We start from the raw sequence: 19,245 nt of genomic DNA, 5'->3' as shown, positions 1-19,245 counted from the left end.
TAGATTTTTTTCCCCTGTCTGCAGACTGACACACATCCAGATGTTCCTGCTTGCTGATTCATGACGCTCTACCGATGCAAACCCATTTGGAAAACATAATTTTCCATTACTTTCAGATTGTGGGTTCCTTTGAAGAAAGTTATGGAACATTAAATCTGCGAGACGAGGCCTGTTATGATGACTGATAGTGTTCTTGTATTAAAAGGTGTTTGCTGAAACCTGACATTTTCATTACAGTATCTACTTTCATTGCTTTTCCTAGTTCAATAAGCATTTAATGGACTCTAGCAAAGCCAAACGAAATTACATTCACGCTAATGAAGCGAGAGTTTGATTTGAGAACAACAGCCATCGTCTAATAAATCATTCATCTGTAATATTGGCTTGGAAATGAAAATGAAACCACAGGGATAATGCTACAAAGTAAAACCTCATTGAGTCTCTGCTGCGGTTCATCTGGACCATGAAATGGAAGCAGCTAATCAATGATAGATGACTGTAATATGCTGTGTACGTACATTAATATTGTACTGTGTTGTACATATACTCCTACTGTATATCTGAATACATGTTAAACACACTGCCATTACTCTGTTGCTTACTGACCTCTGGTGGTGCTTGCTAAATCCAGCACAGCAACACTTTGTAACTTTAAATTGTAGAACTGCTGGAGTAGCCCCCCCACTCCACATCCCATCAAACACTAATCCACCCACACCTGCTGCACGCACACACTCACAAAAACACACACAGTATGTACCCACAAAGTCTAAGTGCATCATTATCCTAAGCCACATCAAATATTAATGAAGCAGCACTTGACACAGAGATTCAGAGACAGAAAACAGAATGGAAGATTATATTTGCATAAAAGAGAGACGTAAAACTGAATGAGGAAAGGTGGAGGAACAGTTAGTGCCATGAATTCATAATGACTCAGCTCTCAACTCTCTGCTGAGGTGCAGTGAAAATATAAACAACACATTTTCGGGGTGTTTAATTGCTGTTTTTACAATTAGATTGACTTGGAGAACAGAAAAATAATGGATGTAGTTGTGAGGAAAAGGGCACGGTGCTAAAATGTAACATGGAATCAAATATCTCTTTGCGAGAAAAGTGTCTCTTGTATTCCTGAAATCACAGAAAATCAAACTCACAATGGTCGAGTCTCATCAATCTTTTGCTTTCATCTAAAGCTCTGATAAATCTGCACATTACCAGATCAGAACCAAACACTGCTGGATTATGGTTGACTGTCAAGAGCAAGGTGTGCTTTCTTTGGTGGTGGAGACCATAACGGAGTTAAAAAAGGAGAATGGATATTGAACTGATGATGAATGCGTATGTGCCTCTGAGGATGTGAAAGTGAGCAGCTGTTTGAAAATGCATCAGCCTTAACAACTTAACAACTTCAGTCTATAAGCCATGGATATGGTGCCTGTTGAGATGTTTTCTGCCCTCTTGTGGCCAAACGCTGATTAATGCAGCTTCAACTTGCTATACTCTTTCAGGGACATGTACTGTATTGCATATTGCATTGCATATTTGGTCTCTTGAATTATTGTTTATTCAGATTATTCAGTCGTGAAAACAAATTGTTTGTTTTTTTAGTTTGTTTAGGCATAAAAAATCAGTCAATAAAGATCTTTCTACATAATGACTACGTATTGCACCTTTAAGAATAAAACATTAGGTTTAGAGCAAATTCTTACAGTCTGTCAATAACCTTATTTCTTAAAGACACTCTCAGTCATTAAAGATCTCCCACTAAATACACAGCAAGAATTTTATTAAAGTAAAAATGTGGCACAAATAAAGCTATGTTTTTTTTTCTAATTTGACCTTGATTCTGAACTTGTGTTTGATTTTTTTTTTTACCATAAATTAAACTGGATTGAAAGGAAATATCTTTTAAAAACATTATTATAATGGTATTTTTTGCCTTTTTTTGATAGAGACAGTCGAGAAAAAGGCAGTAAATGCAAGTAGACAAGACAGATCTGGGGTAGTCAGGCATGCATCTTAACCACCTGAACCACCAGGACACCCTCATGTTACAGCATCTGAATTTCAAAAGTCAAAACATATTTAAATTTCTAAAATTCAGACATAAAAGACAACATTTAGTTACATAGACACACACCCAAATTCTGAATACATAAATCAAATTCAGAGCATAAAATTCTAAATCCTTTGGCCGGGCATTTGGCATGAAAAATTATGTGCACAGGCGTGTGCTTCCAGAAATGTGCACCTGGGTTCAGGCACCTGCAGGGTTAGCAACTGATGATGTCTGTGTAAGTGTGTGTGTTCATGTGTGACTAAGCACACATCTTTGTGGACATCGAACGCTGTCATGTATATTACATGAGGCAGTGTGTTTGAAGGCCCTACCTTTGAGCATATTTCCATTATTTCCCGATGTATTCAATGTATACAATAAACTAGAATTGCCACCTTGCAGATACGCCTCCACCAACCAGTCAAGTTCACATCCATTTATGTTCAGAATCAGTTTACATATGTCGTGAAGACCTTGAAGGAATTTAATTAAAAGCATTACGTGCATTCTTTGGTGAAATGGAAGTTGGACTGATAGCGAGCAGCTGACTACAAAGCTTCAAATGTGTATTTTTCTTTTTAAAAAAAGAAGCCACAAATTCGCAAAGGTGGATGTTTCACATACTTGTTTAATGCAGCACAGAAAATCTCTAAAATCAGCACAGTTTCAAGGTGGGCACCTGAGATTAGTGTCACCAATTCAGTATTTTGCCAAATATAAAATATAGTCACAATCTCCCTTGACGGTGAAGTTGACCTTTGACCTTCAGGATACAAAATGTCATTACTTCATCATTTTATCCAATCAATCATTTATGCTTAAACATTTTTTTTAATCATTATTAGCATATTAATTGAATTTTTTGAGGTCCAGGGACCTTGACCTTTGTCTTTTGTCCACCAAAGTCTAAACAGTTTTTGCCAAATTTAAAGAATTCCTGAGATATCACGTTCACAAGAATAGGATGGACGGACAACCCAGAAACATAATGCCTCTGGTCACAGCTATTACCTGCGAGCAGAAAAGGGTTACAAAATGATGCCGAGTGTACGGATTTGTTTCTTCGTGGGTTTATGTGTGTATGTGCCATTCCAAGCCAAGTTTATGGTCACCACCTTTTAGCCTTCTGCTCACAATGTGAAACACACACATACACATACACATCATGTTTAGTATGATTATTTATCTCATATCTTTTCCAAATGAATTGAAAAAGTGACTAATGGGGTCCTCTGAGGGGGTTTAAAGAAGGTCACATCCTCATCAGTGAAGAAAAGCTGCATGCCTCTTGGTGACACGGATTTTAAGGTGAAATGAGTGGAGGAATATCCAACAGAAACAGCACCCACGGAAATGATAATCCTGCGCCTACCTCCCACAAAGGCTTTTATGCAAATTCACCTGTGGTGAAGTTATAACAGGTAACACTTCACAAGTAAGGAACAACATCTTGTCGAGATTTTCAAAGTTTTTCAGAGAGATTTAGTTTGGAAGTTAAGCTGATTTGCATTGCAAACGCCTGTGCCTCATCGGTGAGCAGGAATAACTGTCACGCAGCTGTTAGAAATGAAGCTGCTACCCACGAAATGTTTTCAACACAGAAAAGTGACAAAGAAAAAAATGATTAACTGAGTGGAGAAACATAATAAATGCAGATTTATTTATTATGTAACCCCACATGTGAAGAAGAATGATGCTTCCCTGTATTAGAGTTTAGGGAGGCTTTAAGAGTCTGTGAAGAAGCACATTTTAAGTTGGAAGCTTTACCTTAAACTTTTCACCCGTACACCCTGGATGCACCCTATAGGGAGTTTGTCTCATGGTCAGTGTTGATTCATCCATTTAATAAAATGGTGTTTCTGCTCTGTGTGAGAGTGACAGACATGAAAAATGCTTCAAAAAAATGCTTTCTATGTGGATTGCCCTTTAGGCTACGAATGATTTTGTATGTAGCAGTGGTCCATGCTATATACTTGTCCATATGAAAATAGAAGTGCACTCAGTAGAGTCCACCAAGGTGCATCAGTCCCTTTTAATTCAATAAGGTTTAATCCAATATCAAATAAAACCGCAAGATCCAGATTTTTATTTGTATCCGCATAACATTTTAATCACTCACAGATTATTTTTTTTTAGATCCAGATCCTTGCATTATTCCCTGAGAAACTAAACGAGAATGCTGAAAAACAATGTTTAACAAAGTGAGAAAAGGTTCCTGGATTCGCCCTTTTATCTGGTTGTGCACCACAAGTTAATGGGGTCTGTTCTGGGCTGAGACCCATCCTCTATCCAGTTCTCTCGGAAATCAGTTCAGTAGTTTTTGTGTAATCCTGCTGACAAACCAAACCAACAAACGGACGAAGGTGAAAACCTAACCTCCTTGGCGGAAGTAATAGTAATAATCAAATAATTAATCTGTGAATTTCAAAAACATGTTTTTTGAAGAGGGGGAAATAGAGCACACAGAAGAAACCCACTCAAACACGAGGAGGTCATGCAAATCCCACACAGAGACTCCATTTAAACCCAGAACCTGCTTGCTGTGAGGTCATCCCAGGAAATTTCACAGCTGTCAGGTATATCGCAGGCTCATTAGGAATGGATTTCTGACTATTGTTTATTCTGACTATTGTCTCTCTTCTAAGATCACACATAGTTTCTGCTTTGTCCAGCAGATGGACCTGTTGCACTGTGGGAAAGCTGGACCGACGGACCGGAGTCAAGCACAGTTCTGGATAATGGATCACTCCGGAGGACGCAGGTGTCCACAATATTGCCTTAAGCTGGTGGAAGCTGAACAAACCCAGAGCCAGACGACACCATGTTTGTCTTCTGAAAATCTCATTTGCTTTCCTGCAGGTGTTAGATGGTTACGCTGTCCTGACTGCAGACGATCCAGCCAGCCCGGCTTCAGGTGGGCCACTGCTTCAGTCGCACGGGGACAGAAATCTTCAAGGACTGTGAAGAAATGTGACAAATTAGACCTCTCTGTTCTCTTTTTACCTTCTCTCTCCATGACCTCCAAGCCTCCATCCACACAACAGGCTGCGCCACACTAATCAGCATAATGAATTCCTCCAGCATGCCTGCCTTAATGGGATCAATTACTTGCAGGAGAAGAAAAAAAAAGATCTGGCAAGAAAACAACCAGCCCAGCGTAATTTACCTGGGAAAATTACAACGAACCTTGAGCATAAGCAGAGAAACTTATGATAAAAAAAAACTATAATTTGTTTTCTCTCTTATTAGAGTGAAATACGGCGCTAAGTGACAGAAGAGAGAGGAGATAAAAGGAGAGCATAATAAGGAGGTGATGTGACAAAACCATCTGTTTCTGTGTGTGTGCGACGCTGAGTTGTGGTTCCCTTCCCGGCCCATGTGCATGATGTGTGTATGTTTCTGCATTAATGAGCAGACTAGAGATTTTCATTAAGGGCCCATTAGTACTTCTTTATTCCCTCCGGGCCCCATCTCAGTGCTGCGCTCTCATTCATTCCACTGATGCAATAAACATAGCGAGGCAGACACAGAGTGGCAGCATACATGGCTCACTGTCACACGAATTAAGTAAACTGCAACACGTCCGCCGCCGCTTTCAGAATGAACGGCCTCAGTTGAACTCAGCCGTCAAATGAAGCTTCCAGGAACAGGCATCAGCTTGAAATGAGGCAGAGAGGCAAAGTGGTGAGAGGTAAATTATGAAATATGATTGTTCATTAAATAAACATTTGTGCATCAGCCATGTCAAGTTAAAAGCGTAATGTCTTTCCACAAAAGGATCATGTGGGATCAGGCCGTGGTCGGAAGGTTTTCCTGACTGACATCTGTGCATGAGCTTTGGCTATCATCCCAAACGCCGCTGACAAGCATGGCTGGGCAAAGTTTTAAAAAACCTTTCAAGCAGGCATGCTATCAAACTTGAGCGCTCTTCAAAACAGTGGCGGAAGTGTAGCAACTCCCCAGCAAGTCAACTGGCAGCAGATTTTTATCTCAGGGAAGTATGTTTTCAATCTTGGTCTTTCCAATCCAGCGCCCATCTCAGTCAGAGTTGAGTTAGAAAAATTTGGCGGGCGTAGAAAATCCTTCCTCTGAACATCACTAAAAATAACAAGCGTGTTTCACCACAGGGGTTTACAGCTTCTAGTGGATGCTGCTGTGCTTTCATTACACAACATTAGAGGGCAGTGGCTTTACATAAAGCACCAAAGCCACTTCCACATCAAGCAGAACCCTTTAAAATCCATCTGAGAGTGGGGGGGTAGATCTCAGTAGTTAGTGTTAACAAGTCTCTCTATGAGGCCTGCTGTGTGTTTCACCTTCATGCTGCCTTGACCCTATTTGCTGCATAATTTCCACCGCTCATCATATCCTCCTTTACTGCTGAAACTTTGAGAAAGATGGAAAATACAAATAGCAGCAGTCCCCTGGTGCTTTGAGAGTGATAGAAAAAAAAAAAAAGGAAAGATGGACAATTTGTGGGAATCTGTGTTGACTGCTCAAAGTCAAATAGAGTAAAACATTTCCTGTCAGAGAATTTAGGACAGAGGGGGAAGACAAGAGAGGCGGAGGGAACGGAGTGTGTAAACCCAAATAGAGGTGTAGGAATGTCAGCGGTGGTCGACAGATCCTTTTGGCATGTTAAGACAAATATTGCTTGAAACAGTACGATGTCCGCTCACAGAACGCTGAGCACCGCACGAAGGTGACCACATGAGCCGATGCTGTTGTTCACAAGGACGTTTGTCACAAAGTACAGCAGTTACCCATGCCGACAAAATGCCACAGAATTAATTCAAAGAACCCCGGTGTCCTGGGAATCCGTCTAGACATGCCTTACGTTACGATCAGAGGCTGCTTTCAGTCAAATCCGTCTTCAGTATCGGGATTAGGATGAATCCCACCGTTGCATCTGCATTGTTATGCGCCCACATTATGCCGTGCCCAGATTCCTGCTGAAACATGCGGCGTGATGACAGCACAAACGCAAAAGGTACAAAAGAATAGAATCTGTGTTGAAATCAATCCATTGCTTCCATAAATGGAACATCCTGTGCATGTTGTGTGAAGTGCCGGCTTAGACCAAACATCTTTTCAGTTCTGCGCCTCAATGGATTTTTCACACTTTTCAGTTTATTCTAAAATCACTGATACTTGAAAAGGCAAGAACTATAATGTAGCCCATAAGCTGCTCTGTCTAAACCAGTTTTTGTTTGTCAGCTTTCTTTTATCCCCTCAGAGGGAAGGCAGAAAAAAATAGGTTTCTTTCAAGGAAAAGTAATCACCAGAGAGCATCACTGAATTGGAAAGGTGGAAATTTATAATGAGTCAGAAGGCCACATTGGCCCTTTAACAATGCCCACGTACAGTGTATACAGTAACTGCAGAGTTAGGTTGCACTTTATATTAGCGCCATTTTACAGATATACTATGTAACACTTCTGCATTAAATTGAATATTTTCTTTTGTTGTGTGCTTAGATTATCCCAAATGTTTCCAGTGATGTTCAAACCCAGAGAAAATCCACAAGTTCACTTAAGTAAGGGTGCATTTCATTTGGCCACTTTTCGCTATAACTTCTGGGATTGAGTCAGAGAGTGTGGAAGGATGTCGCAACATCGCCTTGTCCATGAACATTTGTGCCTGAGTCACTGAGCAATGGTGGTTGAGTAATGGTGTGTTCACCACAGTGGAGCAAACTTTGCCTCACATCACTTTCACAAGTTTGAGCAGTTATTTTCTTTACTCCAGAGTGTTTCTAAACCCTAGATTACCTTACTGCACAATAGCTGTAAACTAGCATATGTCGGTGAATTCAGGTCGAGAATCAGGTTCCCACTCTTCTTACCTGATGTGACTCTGGGTGTTTATTCCTCCAGTAGGTCTGGCTCTGCACACAACTCTCCAGTTGGGCAGTGACTCAGCTGGAGAGTCACTGCTCTTGCGGCAGAAAAACCTTATTGAGCGATTGTGTTACAGTAAAAATGTAAACTCTTATAAGAACACATTTTGGGATGCCAGGTTGTGGCAAAAACATTCCTTTGGCTTTGATAATGAAGCTATTAAACGTGTCGGTAATCATTTAGTTAATGCTTAATACGTTGTTATTCCGCCAACTCTGTTCTTATAACTGATCTATAAGGCATTAATAAGTGATTCATTAACCATTGATGAATTAGTTACAACTTTTAAACACTTTATAAATATATAGGTGCCATAACAAAAAGTGATACTGCTACTTTTCGACACAAGAAGTTTCTTTTTGGAGTCAATTATTTCAGTACTTCTGTGTATAGTCCACCACTCTTTCTCTACTGTTTGTAGAGCCGACACTGAGAAAGTCACTTAAAACAAAACACACACACACCCACACACACACTAACCTTTATCGTGTCATTTGTGTACTAAGACAAATTGTGCAGTAGCAGGACAGAGTCTAGTGGTTTATCAGCCTTTGAGAAGCTGCAAGGAGGTAAGAGAAAACACTTGGGAGAATGCATGCGAAGTGGCCATGACAGATGAGAACTATCAGCTATGTTCTGGCTCAAGTTCAGACCAATTCAGAACAGTGTACATATACATGAACACAACACCACACAAGAAGATGCACACACACACACACGCACGCACGCACGCACACACACACACACACACACACACACACACACACACACACACACTAAGGGATAAAAGAATAAATGCTAATACGTCTAATAATGCATTTTTAGTTGCTTAAAGTGTCCTTCGGGAAACAATTAAGAGCGAGACAGCTGTTTAAAAGGTTTCAGGCATCAAGTACGGCAGGGCCAGTGTCGGGGCAAGTTCTTCGCAGTCTTGTCCCTGGTACAGTGTGGAAGCCAAAGAACAGAGAACAACACATGCTGTACTGGAGTGTGAAAACAAGTAGACCTCAGTCCAGGACAAATTATCACCCTCAGTCTGAGATCAAAGAAATCAACTTGACCCACTTGACCTTCAGCTGTGCTTAGCATGTGATAGTCTTTAGAGGGAAAGGGGATTGTGTGGATGTGTGTGTGTCCGTGTGAGAGTGAGAAATAGACTGAACTGAAGGACACACACTGTCAATGACGTGAAGCACCTGCCTATCCAATATCATTCAACTACAGAGTGGCAATTTCAGAGCTGCACTTGTGGACCAATTGTAAATTTACTGTGACATCAAATTTTGGTTTATGGACTACTGTTTTGACTCCTCGATTCTGGCATTACAGCCATCACCATCTTGGGTTTTTTGGAGCCAGAAGTGACCCTATTTGGATGAGCAGGGGAGCACACGAATCACTACACCACTATCCTGACTGATGGTTGCCATGGTAGTGACTTATCAATTACAGTTGCCTATTTCACTGTAAATGCGACCATAATTTACAAAATGAACATCACGCTGTATTGAAGAAGACCTCAAACTAGCGATTGAGACCATAAACTCATTGGGGAACTGTTTATGGAGGCAACGAATCAAGTGAGAAGTAGGGTCATTTTCTCATAATCTTACATTTAATCGGACTTCTTTTTGAAACCAGTGGAGTCACCCCCTTGTGGCCATTAGAAAGAATGCAGATTAATGGCACATGGCTTCACTTTTCAGAAAAGTGAAGACAATGCCAGACTGTGCATCCACATGTGTGGAACTGGACATGTGTGACATGCATTGCTGTATGATAGAGCATCTTTTTTTATGCTGCCACTGGGGGGCACCAAAGCTGAAATTCTACATAAAGTGGCTTTAAAGTATTTGCCACATAGGTGCACCAGAACAAAACTGAGGTATTATCACCTAATAAAGCTGTTATACATAATGTGCTAGTAAACAGTTGCCTATTTACACACTCATCAGTCTTCTGTTTGGTGCTCATCAGGGGGTGTACAGTGAGTTTGGCTTTTTCACTGAAAACAGCTGCTGGTAATCAGCTTGATGAGAATACTTGGGATGAACCAAAAGACTAATCGCCGTGGACCTAAACGAGTAAACGAAAGATGTTAAATGTTGAGCGGCTCATATCTCTATCTATCTTTGAGTTCATTACTACAGATGACCCGTTTCATATTAAGCATAATCACTTGATTCATGGTTTATGTAAAAACATCCATTAGGGCAAAAGGTAATATTTTGGTGCAAATGCAAAGCGTAAAGCTGCATTTTCTGGGTGGATATGCGTGACATGACAACATCTTCAGCACTTGAATGAATTCATGAACTGACATGCACAGCACAATGAGCATGATAACAACATTTTTCTAAATTCAAGTAGAATTACAGATATTTTAATTATCTGATCTACGTGGGAGGTCCAGGCTTTCTACTGTAAGTCACCTGTCATTCCTTTCCACATCAGCAGATTCCTACAATGACCAACTCACCATGGCAAAGCAAGTGCAGACAAGTGAAGAGGATAGTAACTGAAAGGAAATGTGTCTTCAATTGTGATTTTGTTCATGACAGCCACTTAACTGATAATCATAAAAGGAATGACGCAGGTGAACACACGGGACGGTGAAGAAAAGAGAGAAAGAAATGAGTCGTATCCCACTTGTGCATTTCAAATGAAATTGGAAAAACCTTGAAAATGTCATCAACAATCTTGGCACAAATAATGTGTATCTGAAAACATGGTTTATATGTAGACATATGTAAGTGTGTGTGTGTTTGTGGAAATGTTTTATTAACATTGTGGGGACATGAGCTACAGAGTCACAACACGGGGACACACCTCCCATGTGGGGACAAAAAGCTTGTCTCCACAAAATAAACCATTAAATATAGTGATTTAAGCTCGTTTCATAGTTAGGGTAATGCCTCTGATTAGACGTGTAGTGATTATGATTAAGGTTGTCTGAATCTTCAGGAAAACAAAAGTAAGTAAATATGGTCCTCCCAAAGGATAAATACATGTGTGTAAGGGTGTATAAAAATATTTTTTAATCATCCAGATTGTGACTGCTTCCCATGTGCACAATTAGCTCATGTTTTATCACACATTCTATTTCAATCTGAATCACATGAATAGTGACTATAAAGAGCAGTAATACCAGAATTCTGTTTTTAGACACACTGAAAATGTTATTTTGCACCATCCGGTTAATCATAGATAACAAAAGCAATAAAAAAACTCCCTAAATCTAAAAAAAAAAAGGAGACTGTCTGTGTCAGCCTGGAAGTATTGGCTAAGCCGGCAGTTTTAACCATTTTCTCCTCCTTATCTCTCTGTCCGTCTTTTCTGTTCCTCTTCTTGCCACCTCATGACCGGCACAAACCTCCATCTGAAAGCCCCTCTCTCTGAGTGACAGGGCTGAGCTTATTAATGTGTGTGCAGTATATCCGAGGCCTTGCCTGTGTGGGTGTGTTTGTGTGGTACCTTAGTGCAAGACTGTGAGTTTGTGTATGTGTGTGTTTATGTGCACTGACAGCAGACTTTGAGCATAACTGGACAGCCCGTCTGTTGCTGATAGGAGAGTCACTCCCCTGACACTTCGTGAAGGGGAGGGGGTGCTGATACAACAACCCATCTGAGTGACCTTGATACAACCAAAGTACCTTCAACTGTCTGACAATTATACATAAGCTGAAAATACTGTAAAAAAAAAAAATATGTGACAAACTTGCTCCTCTGTGTGATTCACCAGCATATGTGGAACACATGCAGAACTTCTTATTAGTCACAGTGTTTTGCTTCTATGCAATACCAACTCTCTGGAACATATTATTCATGTCTCGGAAGGTGGTTGTCAACAGTTCCTGTTAATTGACTAAAATAACCCACAATGTTGTCATTCAAAATTGTCATAATGAATGTGATGAATGAAGCAAGTGTGGAAATGTTCTCCTAAGAAATGCATTCCTGCCAAGACGCAATTAAAAACACATCTTTCAAGTTAGATGGGCATGATTTGCAACTGATCGTACTGACGCAACATGCGTGTTACTACTTGATGCATGTGCAATTTGCGTGAAGCTGTTTGGTTTCAACGGTAAAGCAGAGTGCATGCAAGTCCGTGTAACTGTGTCTCTGTTGGCACACATGCAGCTATTTTTGTTTAATACCTGTGTCACCCCGGGCACAGCGCAATTAAAATCCAATACTCTCCAGGAGTCCATAACACGCTGGGTTTACTGACAGCGAACAGAGCTCAAATGGCCAACAGAGAAGGGGCTAGGGGTTTTATTTGAAGAGCAAAGCAACAAAATGATGGAAATTATGATCACAGAGGTTGCACTGCCGGCAAATGTGAACATCCTTTAGATGCAATGACAGGCAGCTGCTGCGAAAACTGCTGTCAGTTCAGCTTCACAGATATTCAAAAAAATACACAGAGACGTAAATCCCTCGGAGGGGAATCAAGCTGTTCATTATCAGAAGCGATGGAACATAGACGGTAAGATGGGGCGACACTAAAAAAGGCTTGTTTAAGCATTTATCTTTTATGTTTGAGAGGATAATTGGTAATGGAGCTGTAATGAGAGCATATGTAGAGATGAAGTCAAAGGGCCACATAATAGGATTTAGGTGTTTTCAAAGACAGTTTATAAGTTTTACAATCGAAGCACGTGCGGGTGCCATCGAAAAATGGCTCTTTGATCGGCTTGCTTTAAACACAAGCATATGGTAAAATGTCCTGTATCTAAATATATAAACGCACATAAGATATCGCAGCTTAACATAAATAGCATGAATGCGATCAGCCGCTGATAACAATGACGACAAGCTCTCATCCCCAGACTCCCCTGCTTCCACTGAAATTAGGTCATTTATTCTCCGCAGTGACTCTGTTGGCTTTCTTCTCACTATCATGCTAACTTTCACTTTTAGACCCAACATCTTCATGTGTTTGCGGAGTTAATTGCGCTCGCAGGGGTGACCCCCTGATGAACTTTGGCGTTCAACATTAAAGAGGGCACGGGCAAAAAGCCACATACAACCAAACAGCGACAAAACGGAGTAAATGGATCTAAGTAAAAGGTTTTTTATTGGGCGGGATAGTGAGCTGTGTCACTGTAAAATTGTATGTAGGCTAATGAACACCCAATGGTTTAGAGTACCATAGATGTCAGAGCAAGCAGGGTTTTACATTTTACGGTGCTGGTGATGACCTTTATCCCTCTCTATGGCAATTATCTTGGATCAACCCTATACGTGGTGCACTTAGCCGCTTACGTGATTTACATACATGAGGATAGTCGTGCACAGCACAAGGGAACCCTTCAGCGTTTGCATGTCGAAAGAATAACGAATGCACGCACAGGTGTCTGTAGGTGAAACAAGGCTAAATTTAAACACCGTTTGAGCAGCATTTCAATGACTGTTCTGCAAATCGGCTGCTGCAAATATACACATTGAAAACCACAGTCATTTGCAGCCTCGATGTCCAAGAAACTCATAAATGCGACATTACCATAAGCATGCTGTGAAATTCCACCCTCACTCTAGCTTAAAGGTTGCATTTACACTGCTAAGAGCGACCTATATTAATGAGTTTATATTTTGCATAATATATGTTGCCTTTTAGGAAGATTCAAATCGGGATGCAAAGCTGTGCTGCATGCACAGCTAGTTAGTTTCATTTAATGTATTTAACAATTTATTCAAACACACTGACCTTGCTTTAGTATCAGGATGACAGTGTGCAGCAGAACTGACAGTCAAATATGGGCTTTAATCAGGGTTTTAAATTGTTATTTGGGTGTGGGTGGTTCCCAAAGAAGGGTAAAAGGACCTCCAGGGGACCAAAATTAAGCGTACAATTTTGGTTTTGAGTCTAATTCCCGGCTTGTCAAATACTGACGCTTCGGCTATCCCATCTAGTCAAATGGGATGATTTGGGAATGTAGGTCGGGTCAGCCGACAACCCAAAGTGTCAGCGTGTGATAAGTTGGGAATGACACTCAAAAATCAAGTTTCTTACAAATTGGACCTTTAAGACTATCTTGCATTGTGTAAAGCCAGGGCTGTTGTGATATACCGATATTGACGATAACCGTGATATTTAAAAATGTAATATTGACATCAAGTAATTTCCTTGATTTGACAATATCGTGTAATATAGTGAGTCATTTCTGTTTCTTTCCACTCTTGTTTGGTCATCGTAGGTGGTGGTTATTCACCATAAATCTGGTTAATGCCATCACAAAGTGGAAAATTCCATTAAGTGGTTACAGACTCTGCCTTCGCCTCCCTACACTCACATTTTGAGGGTTATTCAATTGCCAAAAATGGGGCAAAACACAAAATAAACAAAGTTAACAATGAATTTGCAAAGCATTTTTTTTAAGTAACCTCACTTATGATATCAATCGGTTTAATCATGACAGCCCGAGTTAAAGCCCTAAACAGCATGACTTTTAACTACCACCACACTTTTGGCACTAAGGTACTGCTGATATTCTAGAAACAAATCATTTCATCTACTAAATGCAAATTAGTGCAGGCAAAAATTCCACTTGATCGCTATCAGCTCGCCACAGTGCGTCCTTGCACCATGATTACAACGAGGAATTTTGTCTGTGCGCATCCAAGAGCCTTGGATGAGCTGGTGACAGCCATACGAGTAAGTACAGTGAAATATACTACACTTCACTTCATCACACTCTACACCTGAATCTGCGCCCCGGAGCTATTTAGGCGCCTCTAACAGCAAGTGCCGCTGACAGGGTCACTTCTAAACGCCGCCCTGACGGAGGAGGCAACGACTCGGCGGTACTGAGAACTTCAGAGGGCTGCTCCACTGCCTCACTGGATGTCATAGGCTGTATAAATATGGGATCCCCCCCCACCCCCCCCTCCCCCTGTGGAGCGCACACTTGACCAATTGCGCCGCGCAAGAGTCTGATGGCTCATTTGAATTCTGCGATCCTCTGTGGGTAGATGTGGTACAGTGTAGTAGGGAGTTGTAGTGGAGGTTCTGTGTGCGTGTGAGTGTCTGTGTGCGTGCGTGCGTGTTTGTGTGAATCCTAGAATAGAAAGCCAAAGGGAAGAAGAAGAAGGAGAAGGAGAAGAAGAAGGAGAAGGAGAAGAAGAGAGGCGGGATCGGTGTGTGCCTTGTTGAAAACCCAGGCTGTAAGAGATCGATCAGCACTTCGCGCTCCCTTTGTGGATTTGATGGATGTCTGATCAGTGGATGTGATGCCCATATATATCATCGACCGAAAATTTCCCGACACATCTGGTAAGTCGCTCACGCACCCCGAGCGCTTCTTATAACGCGGTGCCATCCCTGTGCGTCCCTGTCTCCCTGCGTGTGTGTGTGTGTGTGTGTGTGTCTGCGCGCGTAAGGGGCATTATTTTGCGTGTGCGCGTGCGCGCGTGCCGGCTCGGTGACACGGGGCAGCGTGCACCAGTTGATCATGCCAGCCCCCCCTGGAATTCCCGACGTGCAACAGGAGACGAGGAGCTGGCACGCATCTAACTGCGTCTCGCTCGGCGTGTGTGTGTGTGTGTGTGTGTGTGTGTGTGTGCTGCAGCTGAATATTTTTATCACTGGAGTTTGACACCTATTTGCATTTGGTCATATCAGAAAACACCCTTTCATCCACGGCGTCGTGTTATTCCAGCAAAGTATCCCAAGCTTATGTGGTGGATTGGGTTCACTGTCTCCCAGCTGTGTGATATTTTAAGTTGCAATGTCCCTTTAAAAGTTATATTTCCCATTCCATTCATACTGCTATCAAAAAACCATTAGAAAAGCAATTTAAGAGGTGGACTTCATTTCAGCTAGATCACAGCACCTTTGGGCATCAAGTCTCCTCCCCAGAAAATGATTTTAAAGTGATTTTAGTCTTCAGTGTGCAGCTATAGGCCCACGCTGGATACCACATCCCAGAGAAGGTGTTATTTTAAGTTAAAGTAGGCCACATTCCTGTACTTATTCAAACTCAATTAGGTACATGGCATGTTCATGGCTCACGATCGTGTAGGTTGTAAAAAAAAAAAAAAAACTGACTCTGTGCAAGTAGGCTAGTGTTGACTTGTGTGTGTGTGTGTGTGTGTGTGTGTGTGTGTGTGCGGACACATGGGTGTTGTCAGGTGTCTCGGTGAATGATGGGTTTAATTTTGAAGGGGTTTGTGAGGTCTCACAAGACATGGGAACTTTTTTATGTATTAGATATATCACGGCAGACAGACGGAGAGCTGAGAAAAAGGAGAAAAAGAGAGTTTTGACTTTTGGTGTTGATTATCTTAATAATTCAGACACTGCAGCACATGTTAGATTTCAAGGAGAAACATCAGAGCCACATTATGGAAAGTGAAAAAGGTATCTCACAGACAGATGTATCCTTAAAGTATTAATCCACCAATTTTAGACATTAAAGTATGTTTACAGGCAGTGTTGTGTAAAGTGCCCGTAAAAGTAAAGATAACATTACTTTGTTAAAAGTGAAATTCGCCCATGTGAATAATATTGAGTAAAAGTCTTAAACTATCTGATGGTAAATGTACTTAAGTATCAAATGTGCAAGTAAAAGTAAATGTCAACGCACATATATTGTATATCGTATGTACACTGTATGCTATGGGTCGGTATCAGTATTCTTTTTATCCGATTGCTGATAAAACAAATACGTTTCTAAACACGCTACTTCGGCTCTGATGCAGCAATCTGAAAAGTAACTAGTAACTAAAGTTATCAAATAAATGTAGTGGAGTAAAAAGTACAATATTTTCCTCCAAAATGAAAGGAGTTGAAGTATAAAGTAGCGGAAAATGGAAATACTCAAGTAGAGTACAAGCACCTCAAAATTGTACTTAAGTACAGTACTTGAGTAAGTGTACTTAGTTACATTCTGTCACTGTTTACAGGTGTTGGGGAGTACAAGTACATATGTGTCCAGAGGAAGCTGCATGTAATTGCCTCGAGTGATGTCACTTTGTGTTCAAGTTGCATTGTGGGTAATGCAGGTGCCAGGTTTTGAAAATAGGTGGACTAATAAAAGGCGATATCTGGTTCTGCTGTATTGATTTTGTTAAACTGTCCATAATGAGTCCGACATTGTTGTAGGAGTGCAATGCAACCAACAATGCATCTCTGCGACTGGCTGACATCACTGGAGGCAATTTACCAGATTACATGCAGCGTCCTCTGCAGTCACAAAAGGGTTTTTACTAATCTTTTCACATACAGTTTGCAGTAGTACTCCCCAACACCTGTAAACACACTTTAATGTGCAAAATTGGTGGAGTAACCCTTTAAAGGCATCCGTCTACACAATCACATGCTGTTGCATTGACCCAGAAGCAGTGCTGATAAATTTAAATGAGATTTATCTGACTTTAAGCACGTACAGCTCCTCCCGCGTCACGTCACTGAAACACAATGTCAGCATTATCTCTGAGTGATAGAGCACGAGAGGAACATACAGTAAGTGGTCCTTAAGGATCATACCGAACATGCCTCAGCACACCGAGAGGGAGTAACTTCAACATAATTTAGGACCTCTCTCGGTGTCCCACTCTGCTTTTTATGGCTTCCCTTTCCCCCCTCACTCTTTTCGCACATTCCTTCACTCTGTCTTTATGTCCCTTTTCCGTCAAAATAAATTTTGCAGGCGTCTCATTTCTCGGTACGCAACGTGCCAAGATTAGAGCGAATGAATATAACGTACAGCCCCTCCGACGCTGACATGCAGGCATGATTTTAATAGAGCTGTGGGACTGCTGTCAAGGTGACGTGTTTGTTCGTGGAAAAAAGGAAAAGAGAAGAAAAGTTTCTGTCCCCTCTTGCAGCTGGAGAGGAAGTTGTGATTAACATATCAACTGGTGTCACGATCCTGCTGTCTCATCTCCTCTTTTCAGGCCTTCAGACGCTCATTTTCCTTCCATACTTTTCTGTCGCCTTTACACCCGCTGTAGAATTACATCCTTCAAATGGAAAGGTATCCATTACCACCCCCTAGGTTGTAAATCTCATGACCTATAGTGAGGTCATGCATGCTGTAGCACCGCTGTGGAGCTGAGAGAGCAGCTTGTTGCGAGCTGTGGTCGTTGTATACAGTAATGGCCAATTACCAGGCTGGATAATGACTGTAACCAGGGGAGTTTACAGTACGCAGGCTTATTGTTTAGTCATGAAGGAGAATGATAGGGGATTTGACATTCAGCAGGACTGTGGTTATGTGAAGGAGTGATGAATTCAGATGTGTGTTTGTACGGTAGGAGATGCTGTGTGTGTGTGTGTGTGTGTGTTTGGCTGTCGACTTATTCAAAAGAAGCAAAGAGACTTTGAGCTCTCATCTCAGCCTGCACGCAGAGAGAGACCCACCCATCTGCACAGGCGCTTCATGACACGAGCTTGTAAAAGTGTGTGTGAGAGCATGGCTGCGGACGAGCATGCGTCTGTGCGGTGATTGCACAAGTGTGTGTGTGTGTGTGTGTGTGTGTGTGTGTGTGTGTGCATGCCGTCGGTAAGGGATTAAGGATTAATTGCCTTCAGAGATAGACTTAACTGCTTGTTACATGAACTTTGTAAAGTTCTCACTTGGCCCCAGAGAGGCAAACAACAGTGTATAGTGAGGAGCGGAGGGAGAGGTCCCACTTGTTTTCCGTTCTTCAGAAGTTTGTGTTGCTTGTTACTTTTTTGGTTTTTGTTTGTTTTTGTCTGGAGTGTACTGCCACCAGAGGGTAAGAACTTCCATTGTTCTCACCTTTCACTCCAAGACTGGTTTTAGAAAAAACACTGTTTGTCTTTTTTTTTGCTCATTTGTTTTCATATCACTGCCTTCTCTTTTTTTTTAATCTCCCTTTTCACTGTCTGTAGTTCCTTTCTTCATCTTCTTGCAAAAAACCCCAGAATGTTTCCTTTATTGATGTCAAAATTAATATTTTTCAATTGAAACTGTTGTGTTCTCCAAGAGCCAAAACACTCTTTGCTTCAAAGATTATTTGATTGATACAGCTGGATTTTTAAAGAATGCTGATGTGATGAAAATCCACGAACAGATTCTACAGATTATTTCGTCTATTTTTTGCTCATATGTGAATTACACTAACTTCTCTGTTATCTAAGTCTCCTTGTTTTCTTCTGTTGAGGGCTGCAGCCAAAGATTATTTTCATTATCGATTAATCTATCAATTAAAACCAATTAAAGCATGTTTCTCTTCATGCTCCTACAGTTGAATGTTTGAGCTTCACTGTGTGTGACGCTAGAAGGCTGTTTTCACATCATTGCTGAAAAA

General features: G+C 41.2%; 1 protein-coding gene across 1 annotated transcript in view; it reads left to right on the top strand.

Annotated features, from left to right (window-relative positions):
* The first annotated feature begins 14,876 nt into the window (after positions 1 to 14,876).
* The window catches only part of LOC311256357 (neprilysin-like), a 38,870-nt gene continuing 34,501 nt past the window's right edge, over positions 14,877 to 19,245 (top strand). Inside the window, exon 1 of the mRNA XM_084351352.1 lies at positions 14,877 to 15,241. Coding sequence (XP_084207478.1) covers positions 15,199 to 15,241 — 43 coding nt within the window. The 5' untranslated portion in view covers positions 14,877 to 15,198. The remainder of the gene's footprint in view (positions 15,242 to 19,245) is intronic.

The sequence above is a fragment of the Pagrus pagrus genome (genome assembly GCF_965226575.1).
Source record: "Pagrus pagrus genome assembly, chromosome: 4".
In the NCBI taxonomy this organism is placed as follows: domain Eukaryota; kingdom Metazoa; phylum Chordata; class Actinopteri; order Spariformes; family Sparidae; genus Pagrus; species Pagrus pagrus.
This window is presented reverse-complemented; position numbering and strand designations above follow the sequence as displayed.